Raw genomic sequence first — 18299 nt, forward strand, 5'->3', positions numbered from 1 at the left:
GCCGAGTGGGGACCCTCTGTCTTGCCTTTATCTTACTGCTAGGCAGCTGAATAGTGGTTTGATTGGGACTCAGGGCATATTGTTAGTTGAAGGAATTCCAAGGCTCAACCCAGGTTTCAGTTCATTGAATTATGCAGCACTGCCAGTTTAGTCTGTTTTGCAGGACAACTCAAGTCTGAGCTATCTGCACAGCTCCCTCTGGGTTTTCTATGCTGAGATGGGGCCTCAAGGCAATCCATGGCTGAGTTGCTGGGCTAGATGTTGCCACCTGACAGGCTAGACATTGCTGCAACCTCTGAGTCAGACAATCCTTACAGTTTTATATAGGTATTATGAGAAATACATACCAGAACACTTCAGCATCTCTGTGTATTTGAAGATATTGTTTAAAAAAATGGAAGACCCTGCTTCTGACTCAAGTATTTGTCTTTACTTAAGGCATAATTGAAAGTGCCTTGAAGGTGGCCTAGATGATTTCATTAATCCATCATTCCTTTGTAGGCATCTGATTCTTTACTGGTGCAGACACCAGCAGTGATTCCTGGTCCATGCCAGCCTCCAAGGCTACAGGGTAGACCAAGAGCAAGAGAAATTCAGCTGCGCTGGGGTAATTCTTTTACAACTTTTACTGAGGGTAAGAGATCCAAATGTGTGTGTTACAAGTTAAAATTTATTAAGATTTTCTTTCTTTCTCATTTCAGGACCACCTCAGGTAGACGGTGGTTCGCCCATTACCTGTTACGGTCTGGAAATGTTTCAGACAGAAACTGATGAGCACAGAGAGGTGTACCAAGGCTCTGATGTTGAATGCACAGTCGGCAGCCTTCTTCCAGGAAGGATGTACAACTTCAGACTGCGAGCAGCTAACAAGGCTGGGGTAAGCAGGCAGTGAGTTCCAGAGACTGACATCAATATTAAGGATCTACTCTTTTAAGAAACATTTAACAGCAGTTTTAAAATGAGGATTTACTAATGTAGAGTCACTTGATTCACATAACTTATTGTTGTGTGGGAAGAGACAGTTAGACGTCAGTTTATGATAGAGGGGGGTTTAGATGGATTTTAGATGGTGGGAAGAGAAAACATGCCTTATATGTGAACAATAGTGGTTAGAAGAATGCTAAGTACTTTATCAGAGCATTGTTGCAACTTGAATAACCTCATGTGAAGTAAGTTAGTAAGTTATTTTCTGTATACACTATTGTAAATTGATTGACCCTTATTTTTACAGCTGCTGGTGTTCTAATTAGTGTTTCCTGAGTTTTTTTTTATATATTTAATTTAACGTCTGAGTAGACATTCTGTCAGATACAAGAATATTTTCTCTGTTGGAGTATTAAATATATCAAAGCAAATTGTTATGGTAGAATTAGCTTTATTTAATTATGTATCCAAAGTCCTGATTTAAAGGCAGGGAGGCAGGGCTGCTTGTGTTAGTTTTATGAAGAGAATATTATTGAACAATCAGAACCAGTTGACACTGGGGAGGTATTTGCAGCTTAAAGCTTTAAAGCTCTGGATAAACTCTTTGTCTTTTTTTTTTAATCATTTGTTTCTTCTAGATAGAGACATATCACAGATTGTGATATGTTACAGAGCAGTTGTCATTTAACTTAAAAATAAGGATTTGGATAGCACAGTCTCGTTTTGCCCAGCGTTTGAAGTGTCAAATTTATTCTGATTGCATTTGCTATGAGAAGTGTCTTGCAGCTGTTCTGGAGGATAGTCAGGTACTGAAATAAATCCTGAATGCACAGTCCACAGAGATTTGTTTTACAAGCAATATAACATTTCAGGCTGCTTTCATAAGTCCCTACTATGGTAAAATCTTATATAAAAAGTAACAACTTTATTCTTACAAATTAGTTGTGTCAATTCCCTTTTTAATAGTTTGGACCCTATTCAGAAAAATGTGAAGTAACTACAGCACCTGGACCACCAGATCAGTGCAAGCCCCCCCAGGTGGCCTGCAGATCTTCTGCATGTGCTCAGGTGTCATGGGAGGTAAGAATGCCATCTTACACTTACCTTAACGTGACCGTCCTCTGGTTTTTAAGTTCAGCTTTAAAAGCTTGAGATGGTATTTTAATCACATTTTTAAACATACTTACCTGATTATCCAGAACTGGGTGGGTAGAGCCTTAGAGTCATTCAACATACCATCGTATGACGTCTCCAGTTGGCAGCCTGCAGGTACTTGAGACCTGACTTTGTTCTTTTGTTTAACAGTTTCACCACAACTACTGCACTGCATTTCTGAGTGATGCAGGCTCTTCTTAAAATTTTTCCTTTAATATAGTTATCTTTCCTCAGAGCGAATATATCCACATAATACAATAGATTATTGTGCATTTGCTGGCTTTATAAGCTGATTTAATTTTATATAATCATATCAGTAATAATGTAGCAAAAGCCTCACAGACTTCCTATAAACCCATAGTATTTAGATATCTGATTAAAAAAATGCAATAGATAAAAATTAAGCTGGTAAAAAGGAAGATTCTATCTGTGAATACTGTTTAAACACAGCTTTTCAGTGCCTTGAGATGGAGTGAAGCATCTGAGTTACAGAATGGTAAGGAAAAAAAGACAAAATGATCTCTGTATTTAAGCATCTGAAATCAAAATTACTTTGTGTAGAGTAGTCTCTGCAACAATAAAGTGTTTTAAGCTATAGGTGACCCAAGGTCAGTGATGCATTCTGACTTATTTCTGTTGTACTAAATTAAAAATCAGTGAAGAAATGGGAAGGTAACATTCCTGTGGGGAAAAATCCAAACCAAACTTAACAAACAAAAATGCCCATATAGTGGTGGTGAGTTTGGTCATGTTTTTTCCAGTCAGTGAATTTAACTTCTAACTATTTGTATCCATTTTAAGGTTCCAGTGAGTAACGGAGCTGACGTCACGGAGTACCGACTGGAGTGGGGCGGTGTGGAAGGATGCATGCAGATCTCGTACTGTGGGCCTGGGCTCAACTGTGAAATGAAAGGGCTTTTGCCTGCCACTATATATTATTGCAGGGTTCAGGTAAAGATGTAAAAGCACTGTCAGTGAAACCTGGACGGGAGAGCTGGCCCTGCTGTGTAAACACGGTGTGCTTTCCATTGGCAGGCAGTGAATGTCGCAGGTGCCGGCCCGTTCAGTGAAGTCGTGGCATGTATGACTCCAGCCTCCGTACCCGCCGTTGTGACTTGTCTTCGGGGATTAAGTGAAGATGAAGTTGAAAGTCCACACTATTCTCCTTCCACATGCCTTGCTCTAAGCTGGGAAAAACCTTCTGACCACGGATCTGAAATCCTCGGTTACAGCATAGACTTTGGCGAGAAGCAGCCAGTAACTGTTGGGAAGGTTCTGAGCTATTTCATAGATGGCTTACAGCCAGACACTACCTACAGGTATGTCATCACACCTTCTGGACATCCAACTCATTCTTCCACAAGAGTAGAGTCTGTCTTTGTTTCTTTTGGGTTTTTTTTAATTATCTACATGACACTCAGAGGAGTATTAGTACGTATACATTGCGGAAAAGGAAGCTTTGTAACAGTGGCTGGCAGAGAAGGACCTGGGGGTGTTGATTGACAGCTGGCTGAAAAACTTCTTCACAGAGAGGGTTGTTAGGCACTGGAACAGGCTGCCCAGGGGAGTGGTGGAGTCTCCATCCCTGGAGGTGTTTAAAATATGGTTAGATATGGTGCTGAGGGACATGGTTTAGTAGTGGATGGCAGGTTAGGGTGATAGTTGGACTGTATGATCTAAAGGGTCCCTTTCCAACCAAGGCAATTCTATGATTCTGTGATGATCTTCATAAGTAGGTGAGCTGTGCTGGTTTTATTTTCTTTCAGGAACAATTTATTTTAGTGTGTTTATTGCTCTAGGTCTGTGGTATCTGTCTGGTTAACGTGTCAGTTTCACTGAATTCAGATTACAGATTCAGATTAATAACTGGTTTTTGGACTAGATGCTTCATAGGTAGCCATTTGACAACATAAAATCCATGCAAGGAGGGATCCTGTCTAGTCTTTACTGAGTGAATTGTTTGATCTAATGGCAGCTCATCACAATTTGCAATGCTTTTTCTGCAAAAATACAGCATGTTTGGGTGGCAGTCAGCTTGAAGAATATCAGTTTTAAAATCTATCAAGAAAACTTAAATATATTTTTGAAGAATTTCAGTTGCTAAAAACACCCCTTACAGGAGAATGTCAGTCCCACTGAGGTCAGATTTTAAGCCCACACTGATTTCAGTGTAGTTAGGGTATCATCTGGCTATGGAATTTTCTGCATCATTAAAGATATTTATGCTCTGTGTAAGACTACAATATTTGAAGGCAATTTGAAGAGCCATTGCTCTCTGTGTCAACAAACTGAAGAGAGAGAAGTTTTTATTGCAGAGATGCTTCTGTATTTGTAACCCACAAAAGTGCATTTATAGAATACTCTGTCAACTCTGTGCAGATAAAACATGTCATATGTTAACCTTTGTTCTGTGCTGTAATAAATTAGCATAATATTAAATATTACTGTAATGAAGGGAGAAATATTTATTCATAAGCCTGCCTACACATTTGTGTTTCAGTATTTTGAAAGTGTGTGGTTGATTGCTTCAGAATTTAATTATTGTGATTATTTTTTTCCAGTTACCTAGATACTATTTTAGACAAGCAAATGTTAGCCTGCAAAATGAGATTAGGCATGCTTTGTTCTCTATGGCTACCTGTGAGATGTATAAAGAGCCTCAGATTTCTCTGTTTCCTGCTTTTTCGTTTTTAGAAGTAAATTTATTGTTTATTTCTTCTAATTCTTACTTGTAAACCTAATGCCAGCATTATTTTCCATGGCATATCCAAATTTAAAAAAAAAAAAATCCCTGAATTTTGAGTTCCACAAACCCCTCAGCCATGTGTCCTTTGAATCCTGGTTTCCCCCTCTCCCTTTCCAAGCATAACCAAGATGGCTTGTGTTTTCAGGCACCCAGAGATGTGTTCTTACCAATGAAAACAGCAAGAGAGCTGTCTGGGCACCATCACTTTGTTTTCACATGAATCTGATCTATTCCAAGAAGCCCATAAAACCGTCCTGTAGTCATCCTTAAACTTACCTAATACAGAAGTCAAAGATATAGAATGCATTAGGTTGGAAGGGACCTTTAAAGGCCACCTAGTCCAACCCCCTGCAGTAAGCAGAGACACCTTTAACTAGATCATATTGCTCAGAGCTTCATCAAGCCTGACCTTGAATGTCTCCAGGGGTGGGGCCTCCACCACCTCTCTGGGCAACCTGAGGATTCAGCTTTTTTCGGGGTGTTTCTTTTACCTCCACTCATCTCTCCAACATGTCAATCAAAAAATTTGGTACAGGGCCTGCAGGGTCAGGAAGATGGACCACTCCTGAAGTAGCAGATAGAGCTTTTGCATCTTTTTCACGTATTTTTATTTTGAATCAATTCAACTCTGGCAAGGGAAGTGGCACTCCTGCTTATTTGTGACAGTTTATGAAAGTGTAATACTGATAAAAGTCTTCCTTGTAGAAAGTGCCATCTCTCTGCTGCCATTGTTCTCTTGACTGTGAATGGTGGAAATGACCAGATGTTGTTCAGAATCTAATTTCAAGTCCTTTTATTCTCTCTTTTCCAAACACTAGAGTACGAATTCAGGCCCTGAACAGCCTCGGAGCGGGTCCCTTCAGCCACACCATAAAACTGAAAACAAAGCCTCTCCCCCCGGATCCACCTCGCCTGGAATGTGCTGCCTACAGTTCCCAGACTCTCAAGCTGAAGTGGGGAGAGGGAACTGGAAAAGCTCTAACTGACTCCATTCAGTACCACCTCCAGATGGAGGATAAGAACGGAAGGTTGGTTTTGGCATCGCTTTAAGCTGCCCTGTGTCACTGTGGTCTGATGGCAGCAAAGGGCAAAATTCCATATGCTTTGTTGAATTTACAACAGACATAGGAGGTCATCTCGTCTGGCAAGGCAAGAAGGGCTGTGGGGTTCCATGCTGGGAAGTACAAGATTAAAAACTTCATTGTTTTTCTTCATTTACAGTTGCATATGAAGCGTTTAATGGAATGTTTTGTACCAGCACACTTCCTCTCATGTTTGATTAAGTGTTTTGTCAGAGTATCATGTCTGATCAGTCTTGTGGATTTAAGATACTTGATAGTGGAAGGGATGAATTCTTTACTCCCTGTCATCTTTATATGCAGTTATCTTTAGTGGAAAAGAAACTCACATGGTACAAATTAGTATGTTCAGGGATCTCTTCTCTCCTATTAAATTGGAGTGTAAGATGAGATGGTACAGCAGGTACCCTTGCCTGAATGGTAATACGCACAGTATTGCTACGCTGTGTATCACCTCTGAATCTCTGAGTAACTTCAGCTTGACAGTGAGACAAAATAGATCTGCTCGGTGAAATTGCTCTGCTCTAAGGAGGAAAAGAAATTAGACTCTGAACTGGAAAGAAATACACTGTCATTACCAAAGACCAGGTTGTGTGCAGGGACAGTCTCTTCAAAATTTCAAAGAAAGGTTGAAGGAGATGATAACCCCTGCAGAAAGGGATAAACTTGTGCTGTGTCCTGGGGATACCAAAATTGAAACTCAAATGAAAACTGCCAAGATCAGTTGGTGTAAGAAATATAACATGAAAGAGGCTGATCTGCAAAGCTCTCAGAATGGGACTTGTGTGCTACAAGTGTGACACCTGCCTCCTGTGCAGATCTTGAGTGAGCTTCTCAAGTTCCTTACCTCGATGTACCAGAGCAGTTGGATCCATAACCCTTTCTCAGGTGCAGAAGGGAGAGTTTCAGAAGAGCAAAAAGCTAAAATCTCGTTACTGAATTTTGAAAAGCTGAAAACGTTGGGGAGATAGATGGCCAAAAAAAAAAGCTAGTGGTGCCTGCAGCTCATGGAAAACAAGAGCTGCTATCCTCTCCCATTGTTTCAAGTGCAGAAACGTTTCTGAAAATGCTTAGGATCGTTTTTGCCAAGAGACACTCTGTAGTACTCTTAAATTTATTTTCATTTCAGAGACAAGAGAAGTAAAAACTTGGCCCTGGAAAATGAGCTTCTTATTTTATTGTAACGCCAGAACATAAATATTTCTGGGCTTCTCATTAGATTCTGGGAACTAAGGGGAATAAATTTCAAGCCAGTACAGTAGCTCCTTTGGAAGTCCTCTTCTGTGTTTGAACTAAACCACTCGTTCTGCTTTCAGGTTTGTATCCTTATACAGGGGACCGTGTCATACATACAAAGTACAAAGACTCAGTGAGTCAACGTCCTACAAATTTTGTATTCAGGCCTGTAACGAAGCTGGAGAGGGTCCCTTGTCTCAAGAATATGTTTTCACTACTCCCAAATCTGTCCCAGCTGCCTTGAAAGGTAAAGGTGCTTCTTTCTTCATTTGGGATGGGGTGGAAAGTTGGTTTGGGTATTGTGTTTTATTTGGGGTATCGAGAATGCTGTTCCCTTTTCCAAGGGCATACAGGAATAGTAAGGGAATGCTTCTTTCATGTAATTGCCTAAAGCCTAAAATATTTGCTCCAAAAATGAAAGGCTTATAATTTATGCATTTTTGACATAAGAAGGTTTGTATTTAGAATCCTTGCTTAGGATTCTTAAGAAAGAGTGAGCAGGCTGTTGCAGTAATTCAAGTTGGGAATTCTTCCTAGTATGATTAGAATAATTTTAAGTTTCTTTTTGCTCGTGATACCCCCTCACAGTCACCAAATTTTACTTGTTTTCTCTTGGATGATCCCTCAGCTAGCAAGAGACCAATGTGAATTGTTAGCTGTTGTTCCAGAAAACATTGTCAGAAGACTGCATTTGAATCTGAATCTTTTGTTTCTCTGAGACAAAAATAGCAGCTAGAACATAGAATTTTACAGGGGAAGTGATGGGGAAAGCAGAGCTAGCTGTCACCTTTGTGCTTTCTTCCTTCAGCACCAAGGATAGAGAGAGTAAACGATCACACTTGTGAAATCACATGGGAGGTTCTGCAGCCCATGAAGGGTGATCCAGTTATCTACTGTCTTCAGGTCATGGTGGGAAAAGACTCAGAATTCAAACAGGTATGATCTGTTTAAGTCATTGTATTTTTCTGCAATTAGTATTTGTGATGACTATTTTAGATTAAAGAGTATTGTGTTCCAGTCTGGTTTTAGTCACCGTGCTCACTTTTTGTTACTAAATTATATGAGGTAGTATCTCCTTAAGTCATTGTTGTAGAGAAAAGAGATGTATGTTATATAAATACTGCAGTAAGTTGCAGCCTCTCTGATGTTTTATAAATACACCTTGACACCCTAAGTGGAGAGGACATCGTCCACTGATGGGAAGACCTGACAAAAAGGAAACATCCACCCAACAGTACAGAATGGAGTGAGACCTGCAAGAAAAAGAACAAAGGGTTGTCTTTGTGCTAAAGGCTGTTCAAAGGCAGTAAACAATGTTATAAAAGCTTTGATGTTGCCCAAGTCATACTTCTGTACAGAGAACTGCAGATAGGAAAGACCCCCTACTTATGCACTGTAGATACACAGGTGTAGGGAAGAGTGATTACTTTTTTACCACGGGGCCATCTCATTAATAGGATGTGCTGTAACTATGAGGGTCTAGCAGTTGGAGTGTGTGTTTGAATTTCAGGTTTGAGTATCCAAAGATGCAGTTTGAAACACCAAGCTGCAAATGAGTCTGCATTTAAAAGAGGATGTCCAGTGCTAATTTTGCTTCCCTATAAACTGTCTGATAATTGACATGAAATTAGGCTTGGAAACTCTGTTTCACACTATTAAGCAAGCAGGTTTCCTTCCAGAAAGGAAACACAATTAATTCTGGTATATTATAATTTTATTATAGTTCAGTATTAAATAAGTTTTGCCTGTGCTTTGGTAGATTATAGGCCTTAATGTTTTCATAATTCATAACTTTTGGTGTAGTGCTATGTTTGTTACGTTCATTTGTAAATTCTTTCAGTAAAAGATGAACCACAGTCTGAGGTGTTTGTTATCTTTCCATGTGGATATTTTTTAACTTTAGAATTGTAAAAGGAACACTTAAGTGTGTCAGTGAGGCGTGATCAGTGCTGCTTCTAGGCACTGAGTGATTAGCAATGTGCACTGCCAAATGAGCTGGGCAAGAAAATAAAGGTTCGTCCTGGGAATAGCAAAACAGACTGAGGTGCCTGATTCCTGTTGCCTCTCCAGAACAGTTTAGCACAGTAAATTAAAAGAAAATTAAAATATTCATTTGCAAAAATTAAAATTGGAGCACTCAAGAAGTAAAAATGGTAGAAACAGCCTTAAAGATACTTAAGACATGATGGTGACTATTTTCTTGGACACAGAAGAAAAAATAAACAGCCTGGAAGTCCATTCCAAGCTGTTTACTACCATTTCCCTGCCAAAACTTCACTCTCCTCTACTCCTTCTCCCTGATCCGTCCGCTGAATGGCTCGTGTCGTTGCTCCCTGCATGCCTCAGACAAAACTTAGTCCTCTGCTGTCTGAGCTGTGTACGTCAGTCAGGTTCTTAAAGGGGTTGGGAAGCAACCACATAAATACCCCCTCAGCACTGAGGAGGGGAAGGCAAGTTCCGTTGAGGCGCTGGGGACGAGCAGCTGAGGACAGCAACTGCTGCCAGCTGGCGTGGCTGCAGCTGGAGTAGGATGTGTGTCAGGGGCCTGTTGCTCGCTACCAAATGCCCGGTACAGAGCAGCAGGGTTTGAGGAAGCTGCACTTCCGATGACCTGTCCTGGCGCAGCGTGGGAACAGTTTCTTGAGAGAACGAAAGGTCTCCAGGTTGTAAATTCCAGCAGAGCTCAGCTGCCTGGCTGTCAGAGGACCTTCTGAGCCCACGAGCAGCCCCAGGCACAGCAGCAGCTCTTCAAAAGCAGCAGAGATTGCTGACTTCTTCATTGAATGTTTGGCAGTTTGCATTGGTGAAATGCTGTCTAAGGGTATGGTAACTGCAGGGCAAACTTCTGCACGATGGGGTATTTCTGCATCCTGCTACCAGTGTTTAGCCTGGAGAAGAAGAGGCTGAGGGGAGACCTTATCACTGCCTACAACTACCTGAAAGGAGGTTGTAGAGAGTTGGGCAATGGTCTCTTCAGCCAGGTGACAGGAGATAGGACAAAGGGAAATGGCACAAAGCTGCACCAGGGCAGGTTCAGATTAGATGTTAGGAAAAAAAATTTTACTGAAAGAGTTGTCAGGGCCTGGAACAGGCTGCCCAGGGAGGGGGTTGAGTCACCTTCCCTGGATGTGTTTAAAAAAGGGTAGATCAGGTACTTAGGGATATGGTTTAGCATAGGACAGGAACAGTTGGACTTGATGATCGTAAAGGTCTTTTCCAACCTCGTGATTCTGTGATTAAATAAAGGAAATCCAGATAAGGGCTGGGGGGCAGGGGGAGTGGGAAGCGATTTAAAGAGATAAATCGAACTGCACCGTGTTGTGCACATCATAGCTGGGTACCTACTGATACAGCTACAAACAGAAAATTGCACCCACACAGGACTTCACTGGTTTTTCCAGGACCTTTATGTAGCTGTAGATGAATTGATTAGAGGAACCAGCATTTAGATTTCACTGAATTAGGCACTTTGTGCTAAGGAGTTTTGAACTGGACTTGAGTGTCCTTGTGTCATCCAGCCAACTGAGAAGCCCATGGAGAGCATCCTCATAAGTCATCTCTGTCTTGGGATCTGATTAAATTAAGAATCCCAGAGAGGACTCTTTGCAGCTTTCCTGATAATGGTTTATCCTGGGATAAATTATAATACCATAAAAACACAATGTCTTAACTACAGCAGAGTATATTGGATTGAATTAGACTTGATGAAGTAGCTTGATACAGAGTTAATTACCTAAAATCCTCTGATACAATACTGTATGTCATCCTGTGGTATATAGTATTTACACTGCAGGTGGTTGCTAAAATGCCCCAACACTGGGGCTTTTGGCAGAGTTTACTTGGTGTGGGCACCTGTCGTTCTAGTCCTGTGCTTCACCAAACGGACCAGAGAGGTTATTTGGCATTTAAATCCCATTTGTGAGCTTTTTGTCCATTTTTCCTCACGTGGGTGAAGACAGGAGCGCGGAGCTGTACTTGTTACAGTTACCCCCACGCACCCACACAACAACCCCAAGCACCAGTACAGGTTGGGGGTTGGTCTGTGGGGAAGCAGCGCTGTGGAGAAAGACCTGGGAGTCCTGTTAGGCAACAGACTCTCCATGAGCCAGCACTGTGCCCTTGTAGCCAAACAGGCCAATGGGATCCTGGGCTGCATCAAGAAGAGCATGTCCAGCAGGTCAAGGGAGGTTCTCCTGGTGAGGCCACAGCTGGAGTTCTGTGTCTGGTTCTGGGCTCCCCAGTTCAAGAAGGACAGGGAACTGCTGGAGAGAGTTCAGCGGAGGGCTGCCTGGATGATTAGAGGACTTGAACTTCTTTCATATGAGGAAAGGCTGAGAGAGCTGGGTCTGGTTAGCCTGAAGAAGACTGAGAGGGGATCCCATCAGTGCTTATAGATACCTGTAAGGTTGGTGTCTAGAGGAAAGGGCCAGACTTTTCTCACTGGTGCCCAGTGACAGGACAAGGGGCAACAGGCACAAACTGGAACACAGGAAGTTCTGTCTCCATATGAGAAAAACATTGTTTACTGTGAGGGTGGCAGAGCACTGGCACAGGCTGCCCAGAGGGTCTGGGGAGGCTTCTTCTCTGGAGATACTCAAGAGCTGTCTGGACGCTGTCCTGTGCAGCCTGCTCTAGGTGATCCTGCTCGCACAGGGGCTTTGGACTAGATGATCTCCAGAGGTCCCTTCCCACCCCTGTGAATCTATGAACCTTCACCATAAACAAAACCACACCAGACATATATATATATGTACATGTGCATCTATGTGGGGCGTTTTTACTTGATGCACTGTTGTTTTCTCCCTTTATTGCCAGGTCTATAAGGGTCCGGACTGCTCGTTCCGATACACAGGCCTCCAGCTGAACTGTGAATACCGTTTCCGTGCGTGTGCCATTCGCCAGTGCCAAGAGACAGTAGGTCACCAGGACCTGGTAGGCCCCTACAGCGCCCCAGTGCTGTTCATCTCTCAGAGGACAGAACCGCCGGCCAGCACCAACAAGGACGCTGTGCAAACCACAAGGACACAATGGTCACAGAGCGACCAAGTGTGCGCTGCTGTCATCCTTGCACTTTTTGCTATCTTTTCCATCCTAATCGCTGTTATCATTCAGTACTTCGTAATAAAGTGAAAGAGAAAGAGAGGAGGTTTATTTTAGAACGCTGCCCATTACATTTTTACTTTCCCATAACCTAAAAGTAATTCTGTTCTCTTGCTTTTACAAAACCAGGCATTTAGCACCGGCATTGGGACTGATGCAAACCTTCTCAGCCTCTTTCAAACGCTTTACCGGTAGGTCTAGGCTGACACACGTGTCACTAGAGCGCAAGCCACAGAAATACAATCGTTTCTTTAACATGCCTTCTTGCAGCACAGACTCTTATCTGGGGCAGGCAAGTGGTGTCTGTGAACAGGGGTTCCACCGGTAAACGCCAGAGTCAGAATGGTTTCCTGGCCCACGCTCCTAAGGGTTGCTACCATAACAGGGAAGAATGTGTAGATCGCATTTAAAACTTACACTAACTAACTTGTGCTGTATACAATATTAATCCGATGCTGTGAAAGCAATTTAGCGCTGTATTTCTACCTCCTCATTTGTCTTAATTATTTGGGAAGCAGGATTTGTGCTGAAAAAACAGAAGGGGCTTTTCTCAGGCAGCAAATAATAAAAACTGGATGGAAGAGTATGCATGAAGGAGGCTTCTTCTCTGATAAATGTGGAGTTCTTCACTGCAAGTAGCTGTTTTGGAAAGACTACAAGGAGATGGCACAAGTGGTTTATCTTACCCCCAGGATTTGATGTTTACTTACAAAAAAAAAAAAAAATGCCTCTTTTACTTCTTATGAACATAGAAGGGAGAGTGTGAGACAACTTTGTAGACTTATTACTTAAATTGAGAAACACGTTTCCAAAGTTGACCTTTGATCGGATGCAGTTTATACAGATGTCTGTGCCCTCTGATTTTGGCTTAATAGATTAATAGATTTTTCAGATCAAATTCATTACTGAATTTTTGCTGTTTACCCAACATCCACTTGCCATATCCACCAGAATCAAGCACTGCCTTTTTTTTTTTGGTTTGGTTTATTTTCCGTTTCTCTTTCTGTCTGTCTTTCTTTGGGGCACCAAATCAGAAGACGAAGTGTAGTAATTTGCACCAGAAAACTTAAAAAGCTGCTTTTTTTCTTGAGATCCTAATGTTTAATGTAATGTCTCTTTGGATACTGTACCAAATTGTTGGTTGCATGTAGTTAATGTTGCATTAGAGCACTTTGCAATTTGCATAACTCATCAATGTTTTGTGAGCTTGCATTTGTGAGTTCTTGAATGACCAGACTGAATTTTATCAAGTATCCCATTGAACATCTCGCTAGATGTCAATGACTGCCAGTGACACAGAGCTTGTAGTTAAACTCTCTTTTTGGGGGGGAAAAAAAAAAAAAAGAAAAAAAAAAGAAAAAAAAAGAACTTTCCTTGTCTCATCACACGTCGTTATACACTTTGTAATTAGCTATTCTTAATTTATTTGAGTTACAAGATAGTGGATCATTAATGACTTCTAGTTGTGTTCAGTTTAGCATTTTTAATGGTATTAAACACTTCTGTCGGTCTTAATAATAATAAAAAAAGGAACCTCTGTCTTGTGCTTTGAAGATCTCTGAAGAATTTCTCTTATATTAGAAACGGGCATGTATTGTAACTGTTTATACGTCCGATGACCTGTGCTGTAGAATAACGTCGCTGAGTTTCGTTTCGTTCTGGGGTTTTTGGGTTTTTTTTTTTCTTAAAGAAGAGGAAAAGAAACAACCAACACAAGAAATGGATGAAGAACTTTGGCCTCCACCTGGCGAGAACGACCCGTCTTTAAAACGTACTGTATGTTTACATCCTATCCCGAACTTGTGGTTTGTACGGGGAAGGCCGACACCTTCCCGCGAGGATACCGCGGTTAACTGATGTTTTCTAGAACCTTCTTTAAAAGTGCCATGTTTGGCAGTGCAAATGAGGTGGCGTGTAACAGCCCAGAGATTTCTTACGGTTGAATGTCGAAAATCGGTGAGATTTGTTACTACAGTTAATCTGCAGTGACTTTATGTTTTTCATAGTAAAAATTCAAAATGAGCTCCTATTTTTGATAGTCATTTAATAGTGTATTTGCCATTCGGGCCTCAGTGCGTTATTACTGCATTGAAGACAGTTTTTAATGTAATCTTAATTTTACCTCATATACTGTACATTCCAAAAACCAAGAAAGAAATTTAAAAAAAAAAAAAATTAAAAAAAACCGCAAAGGAAAAACTCTAAAACTTTTTAAAAGGTTATAGATACACTACCAAACATATCACTTTGCAGTTGTGCAACGTCGGGCTCCGTGAAGACGAACCTGTATAGTCTGATAGAAAACACACAAACGATGTAGCAAAGTACCTTGGAAAATCTGTGGAAAATAAAAAGTATCATTCTTTTTTTTCTTTTTTTTTCCTTTTTTTAAAATTTATTTCCTTTTACCTTTCTTACCCCCTCCCCCCCCCCCCCCCCCACCTCGCCCCCGAGCCTGCCTGCCCCGGCCCGTCAGCACGGAACGGCCCGCCGAGGCTCCCTCCCTGCCCCGCCGAGGCGCTCTCCCTGCCCCGCCGAGGCGCTTTCCCTGCCCCGCGGAGGCGCTCTCCCTGCCCCGCCGGGGCGCGCTCCCTGCCCCGCCGAGGCGCTCTCCCTGCCCCGGGGCCGGCGGCGGGCGCCCCGCTCACCTCAGGGCGGCTCCGGAGCGGCGGCCGCTTCCCTCGGGCTGCGGCGCCGCGGGGCGGGGCGGCGTCGCGCGTTACCTGAGGGGCGGCGGGAGCCGGGTGGCCCCCTCAACACCCCCACATCCCGACACAGCCCACACGCACTCCCGCCAACCCCCCCGAGCCCCCCGCCGCGGGGCGGGGACGAGGCCGGAGGAGCGTCGCTGTCCGTCCTGTCCGCGCCCCCCTTTCCCCCCGCCCCACCTCGCAGGGCGCGTCCCGCCTGGCAGCGGCGGCGGCGGAGGGGGCTGAGGCGGCCGTGTCCCCGGCGGCATGTGGGGCGGCGGGGGGAACGGCAGCGAGGGAGAGCCCTGGCCGTGGCCGCCCTGCGACGAGAGGCTCTGTTTGGCGCTGCCGGTACGGGCGCTTGTCCCCGTTACAGCTGTCTGCCTGGGGCTCTTCGTAGTCGGCGTGGTGGGGAACGTCCTGACCGTGCTGGTCATCCACGGCTACCGAGACATGAAGACCACCACCAACCTCTACCTGGGCAGCATGGCCATCTCCGACCTGCTCATCCTCCTGGGGCTGCCCTTCGACCTCTACCGCCTCTGGCGCTCCCGGCCCTGGATCTTCGGGCAGCTGCTGTGCCGCCTCTCCCACTACCTCAGCGAGGGCTGCACCTACTGCACCATCCTCCACATCACTGCCCTCACCGTGGAGCGCTACGTGGCCATCTGCTTCCCCCTCAAAGCCAAGGTGGTCATCACCAAGCGCCGGGTGAAGGTGGTCATCGGCATCCTCTGGGCCTTCGCCTTCCTCTCCGCCAGCCCCTTCTTCTTCCTGGTTGGCGTGGAGCAGCCCGACAACCACACCGACTTCAGCCGCGAGTGCAAGCCCACCCCACAGGCTGTGGAGTCCGGCCTGCTGGCCACTATGTTCTGGGTCACCACCTCCTACTTCATTCTGCCTGTCATCTGCCTCAACGTCCTCTACGGCTTCATCGGCCGGGAGCTGTGGCGGAGCAACGCGCGCCTGCGGGGCCCCAACGCTGTCCTCCGCGAGAAGGGGCACCGCCAGACTGTCAAGATTTTGGGTGAGTCCCTCCTCCATCCCCCTTCGGGCTGGGGCTGGGGCTAGAACCACAGCTGCGGGTCCATGGCTGGGGCTCAGACCAGGGCCAAAGCACCTGCAGCACCCATGCAGGGTAAGGATAGCGTGGGGGAACATCCCAGCCACATCACTGGGGTCGGTGCTCCCGCAGGCTGCCGCGGCGGGGATTTTGTTCCCTCAGGGCTGCGGCTTCACCCTGCGTACGGTGGCACATGGAGCAGCATGACCACCTTCCGTAGATACACTGTTTGTCGCAATTCTACCGGGCAGAGCCGAGTAGGAGGTAGCCTGTGACTCCAGAAGATCCGCGGGAACGCCAGCGGTCTCTCCCAGAGGGTAGCAGAGTGCCTCTGCCTGACAGCTTTCTGCTCCTGAAAAATAAGTTTGGCTTTTCTGAGCGTCCTTTCATAGCTGTCCTGGGAGCGAATCCGCTGGTTGCCTGAGCAGGCTGGAAAACAGCCGCTTAACCCTTGCGAGCCGTTTGCAGACAAATCTGATAATAGCCAAGGGCTTCCTGCTGATCATTTTTAGTTCATTTAACTCAGTCATCCATCGATTAGCCTAGCGCCAGGCTGGGGAAGGTTAGACAGCGCAGCCGGGGCTTTACAGTTTGTAAACAGCAACTGATCTGAAGGGGGAGGGGGAAAAAAAAGGAAAGAAAGAAAGAAATCCAAGTATTGATTAATGAGCATAAACCCAAATCCCCTGTTTGAGGGGGTTCCTACACGGGAGGGAGACTTCTTTTCCCAGAGGGGTGGTCAGCTGGATGGAACTAGCCTAGTGCAACGGGAAGAGCCCGAGAGGAAGGACATTTTGGTGACTAGTTTGAGGAAAAGCTTTACGGTGGAGTAGGCACAAGGTTTTCCAACAGCAACGCTGGTGACCCTGATTTCCCCAGACCGACTCCCCTTATCTCGGGGAGCCAGTAGCACGACCTACGCGCGCAGCGTGTTTCAGGCATAAACCCGCTTTGGCTAGAAGCCTTTTTTTTAAGCCCTGAGAAAGGCGGCGGGTGCTCCATAAATGACGTAGGTGCACTTGCAAACAAAACTAATTAAAATATGGATACAGTAATGCATTTATTTAATTGTTCCTCATCTGCTCCTGCTACGTTGCTGTTGCAGGAGTGTTTGTATTTGTAATTGTTTGCGTTGTGCTAAAATGCGCCGCAGGACCGGGAGAACAGCTGGAGCGGCTCAGGCTGGAGATCCATCTAGTGAAATATCTGTCTCCAGCAGTAATTGTCTGGGGAGTCGCGCAGGAGCTTCAGTGGGGGAAAAAAAAAAGCAGAAGCAATCAATAGGCCAACCAGTCTGTAAGTCTTCACGTTCGCAGCCACCCCGATGGAGCGGCGCAGGCTCGGGGGCAGCTTGGGCGACTGAGGTTCCTACGCTGCGGTCTGTGTCAGTAGCTCAGAGTGGGCTCTGCAGTGAGTGGGGCTGCCGTGTGCTTCCACAAAACACCTCTTTCTGCGCCCGCAGCCGGTCTCGTATCGCACACACGGCAGTGCAGATGCTGCCCGGGGAATCTCTGTTGTGCCTGATGTTAGTACGTGGGTGTTACACCACCATTAGCTATCTCAGCAAGCTCCTCTCAGAGTTTAGCCGAAGATTTTACCAGTTACCTTTCAAGCCAAAGACTAACGGTCGGGCTTGGTGCTATGCCCATTTTAATTGTTTTCTAACAATCTAATGCCGTTATTTCCACATTTGTGCTGGTCAGCCACGTAAAATTTAGGGTTTACTGGATGGTTGAAAAGATAACTCCTTAACTCTCTGTTTTGCCTTACAGCTGTGGTGGTTCTGGCCTTTGTAATTTGCTGGTTGCCTTTCCACATTGGCAGGATCATCTTTATAAACACCCAGGACACCAGGACGATGCTGTTCTCCCAGTACTTTAACATATTTGCTCTGCAGCTTTTCTACCTGAGCGCGTCCATCAACCCTGTCCTCTACAACCTCATCTCGAAGAAGTACAGGGCAGCCGCCTACAAGCTGCTCCTGCCACACCGCGCTGCGGAAAGGGCTTTCACGGTAACCAAAGAGGCGGGCGGCTCCACGGACACCAGCGCCAGCACCAGGCACGAGTACGCCACCAGCTTCTGAGACCGCAGCCCGCGCTCTTTCGGAGGAAGGGACCCCCCTTCTCGCAGGAGAGCAGCGAAAGGACGGACGTTTGTCAGGCCGCCTGGTGTTTTGCAACCGTTTGTATCCCAAAAGACTTGTGTGGGGGTTTTTTTAGTAAAGCAAGCAGGGACCACAAAGTAGTGAGAACGACGTGGAAGACAACTCAGTAGGAGCAGCCAGAGTAAAGTACGAGTAGCGC

General features: G+C 44.9%; 2 protein-coding genes across 2 annotated transcripts in view; both read left to right on the forward strand.

Annotated features, from left to right (window-relative positions):
* Positions 1–12276, forward strand: part of FNDC3A (fibronectin type III domain containing 3A) — a gene marked incomplete at its 5' end in the record, with an annotated part of 103211 nt that extends 90935 nt beyond the window's left edge. The window contains 9 exons of the mRNA XM_084279092.1: positions 502–607; positions 702–877; positions 1891–2004; positions 2881–3030; positions 3115–3398; positions 5644–5853; positions 7221–7387; positions 7949–8076; positions 11956–12276. Of these exons, the coding sequence (XP_084135218.1) occupies positions 502–607; positions 702–877; positions 1891–2004; positions 2881–3030; positions 3115–3398; positions 5644–5853; positions 7221–7387; positions 7949–8076; positions 11956–12270 (1650 nt within the window). The 3' untranslated portion in view covers positions 12271–12276. The remainder of the gene's footprint in view (positions 1–501; positions 608–701; positions 878–1890; positions 2005–2880; positions 3031–3114; positions 3399–5643; positions 5854–7220; positions 7388–7948; positions 8077–11955) is intronic.
* Positions 12277–15191: 2915 nt separating this feature from the next.
* On the forward strand, positions 15192–18079 carry MLNR (motilin receptor; the record flags this gene model as incomplete). The annotated part of the gene is made up of 2 exons (XM_084279398.1): positions 15192–15957; positions 17766–18079. Exons 1-2 carry the CDS (start codon positions 15198–15200, stop codon positions 18077–18079), a joined length of 1074 nt encoding a protein of 357 aa, XP_084135524.1. The 5' UTR covers positions 15192–15197.
* Between the last annotated feature and the right edge of the window lie 220 nt (positions 18080–18299).

The sequence above is a fragment of the Gallinula chloropus genome (genome assembly GCF_964237585.1).
Source record: "Gallinula chloropus genome assembly, chromosome: 1".
In the NCBI taxonomy this organism is placed as follows: domain Eukaryota; kingdom Metazoa; phylum Chordata; class Aves; order Gruiformes; family Rallidae; genus Gallinula; species Gallinula chloropus.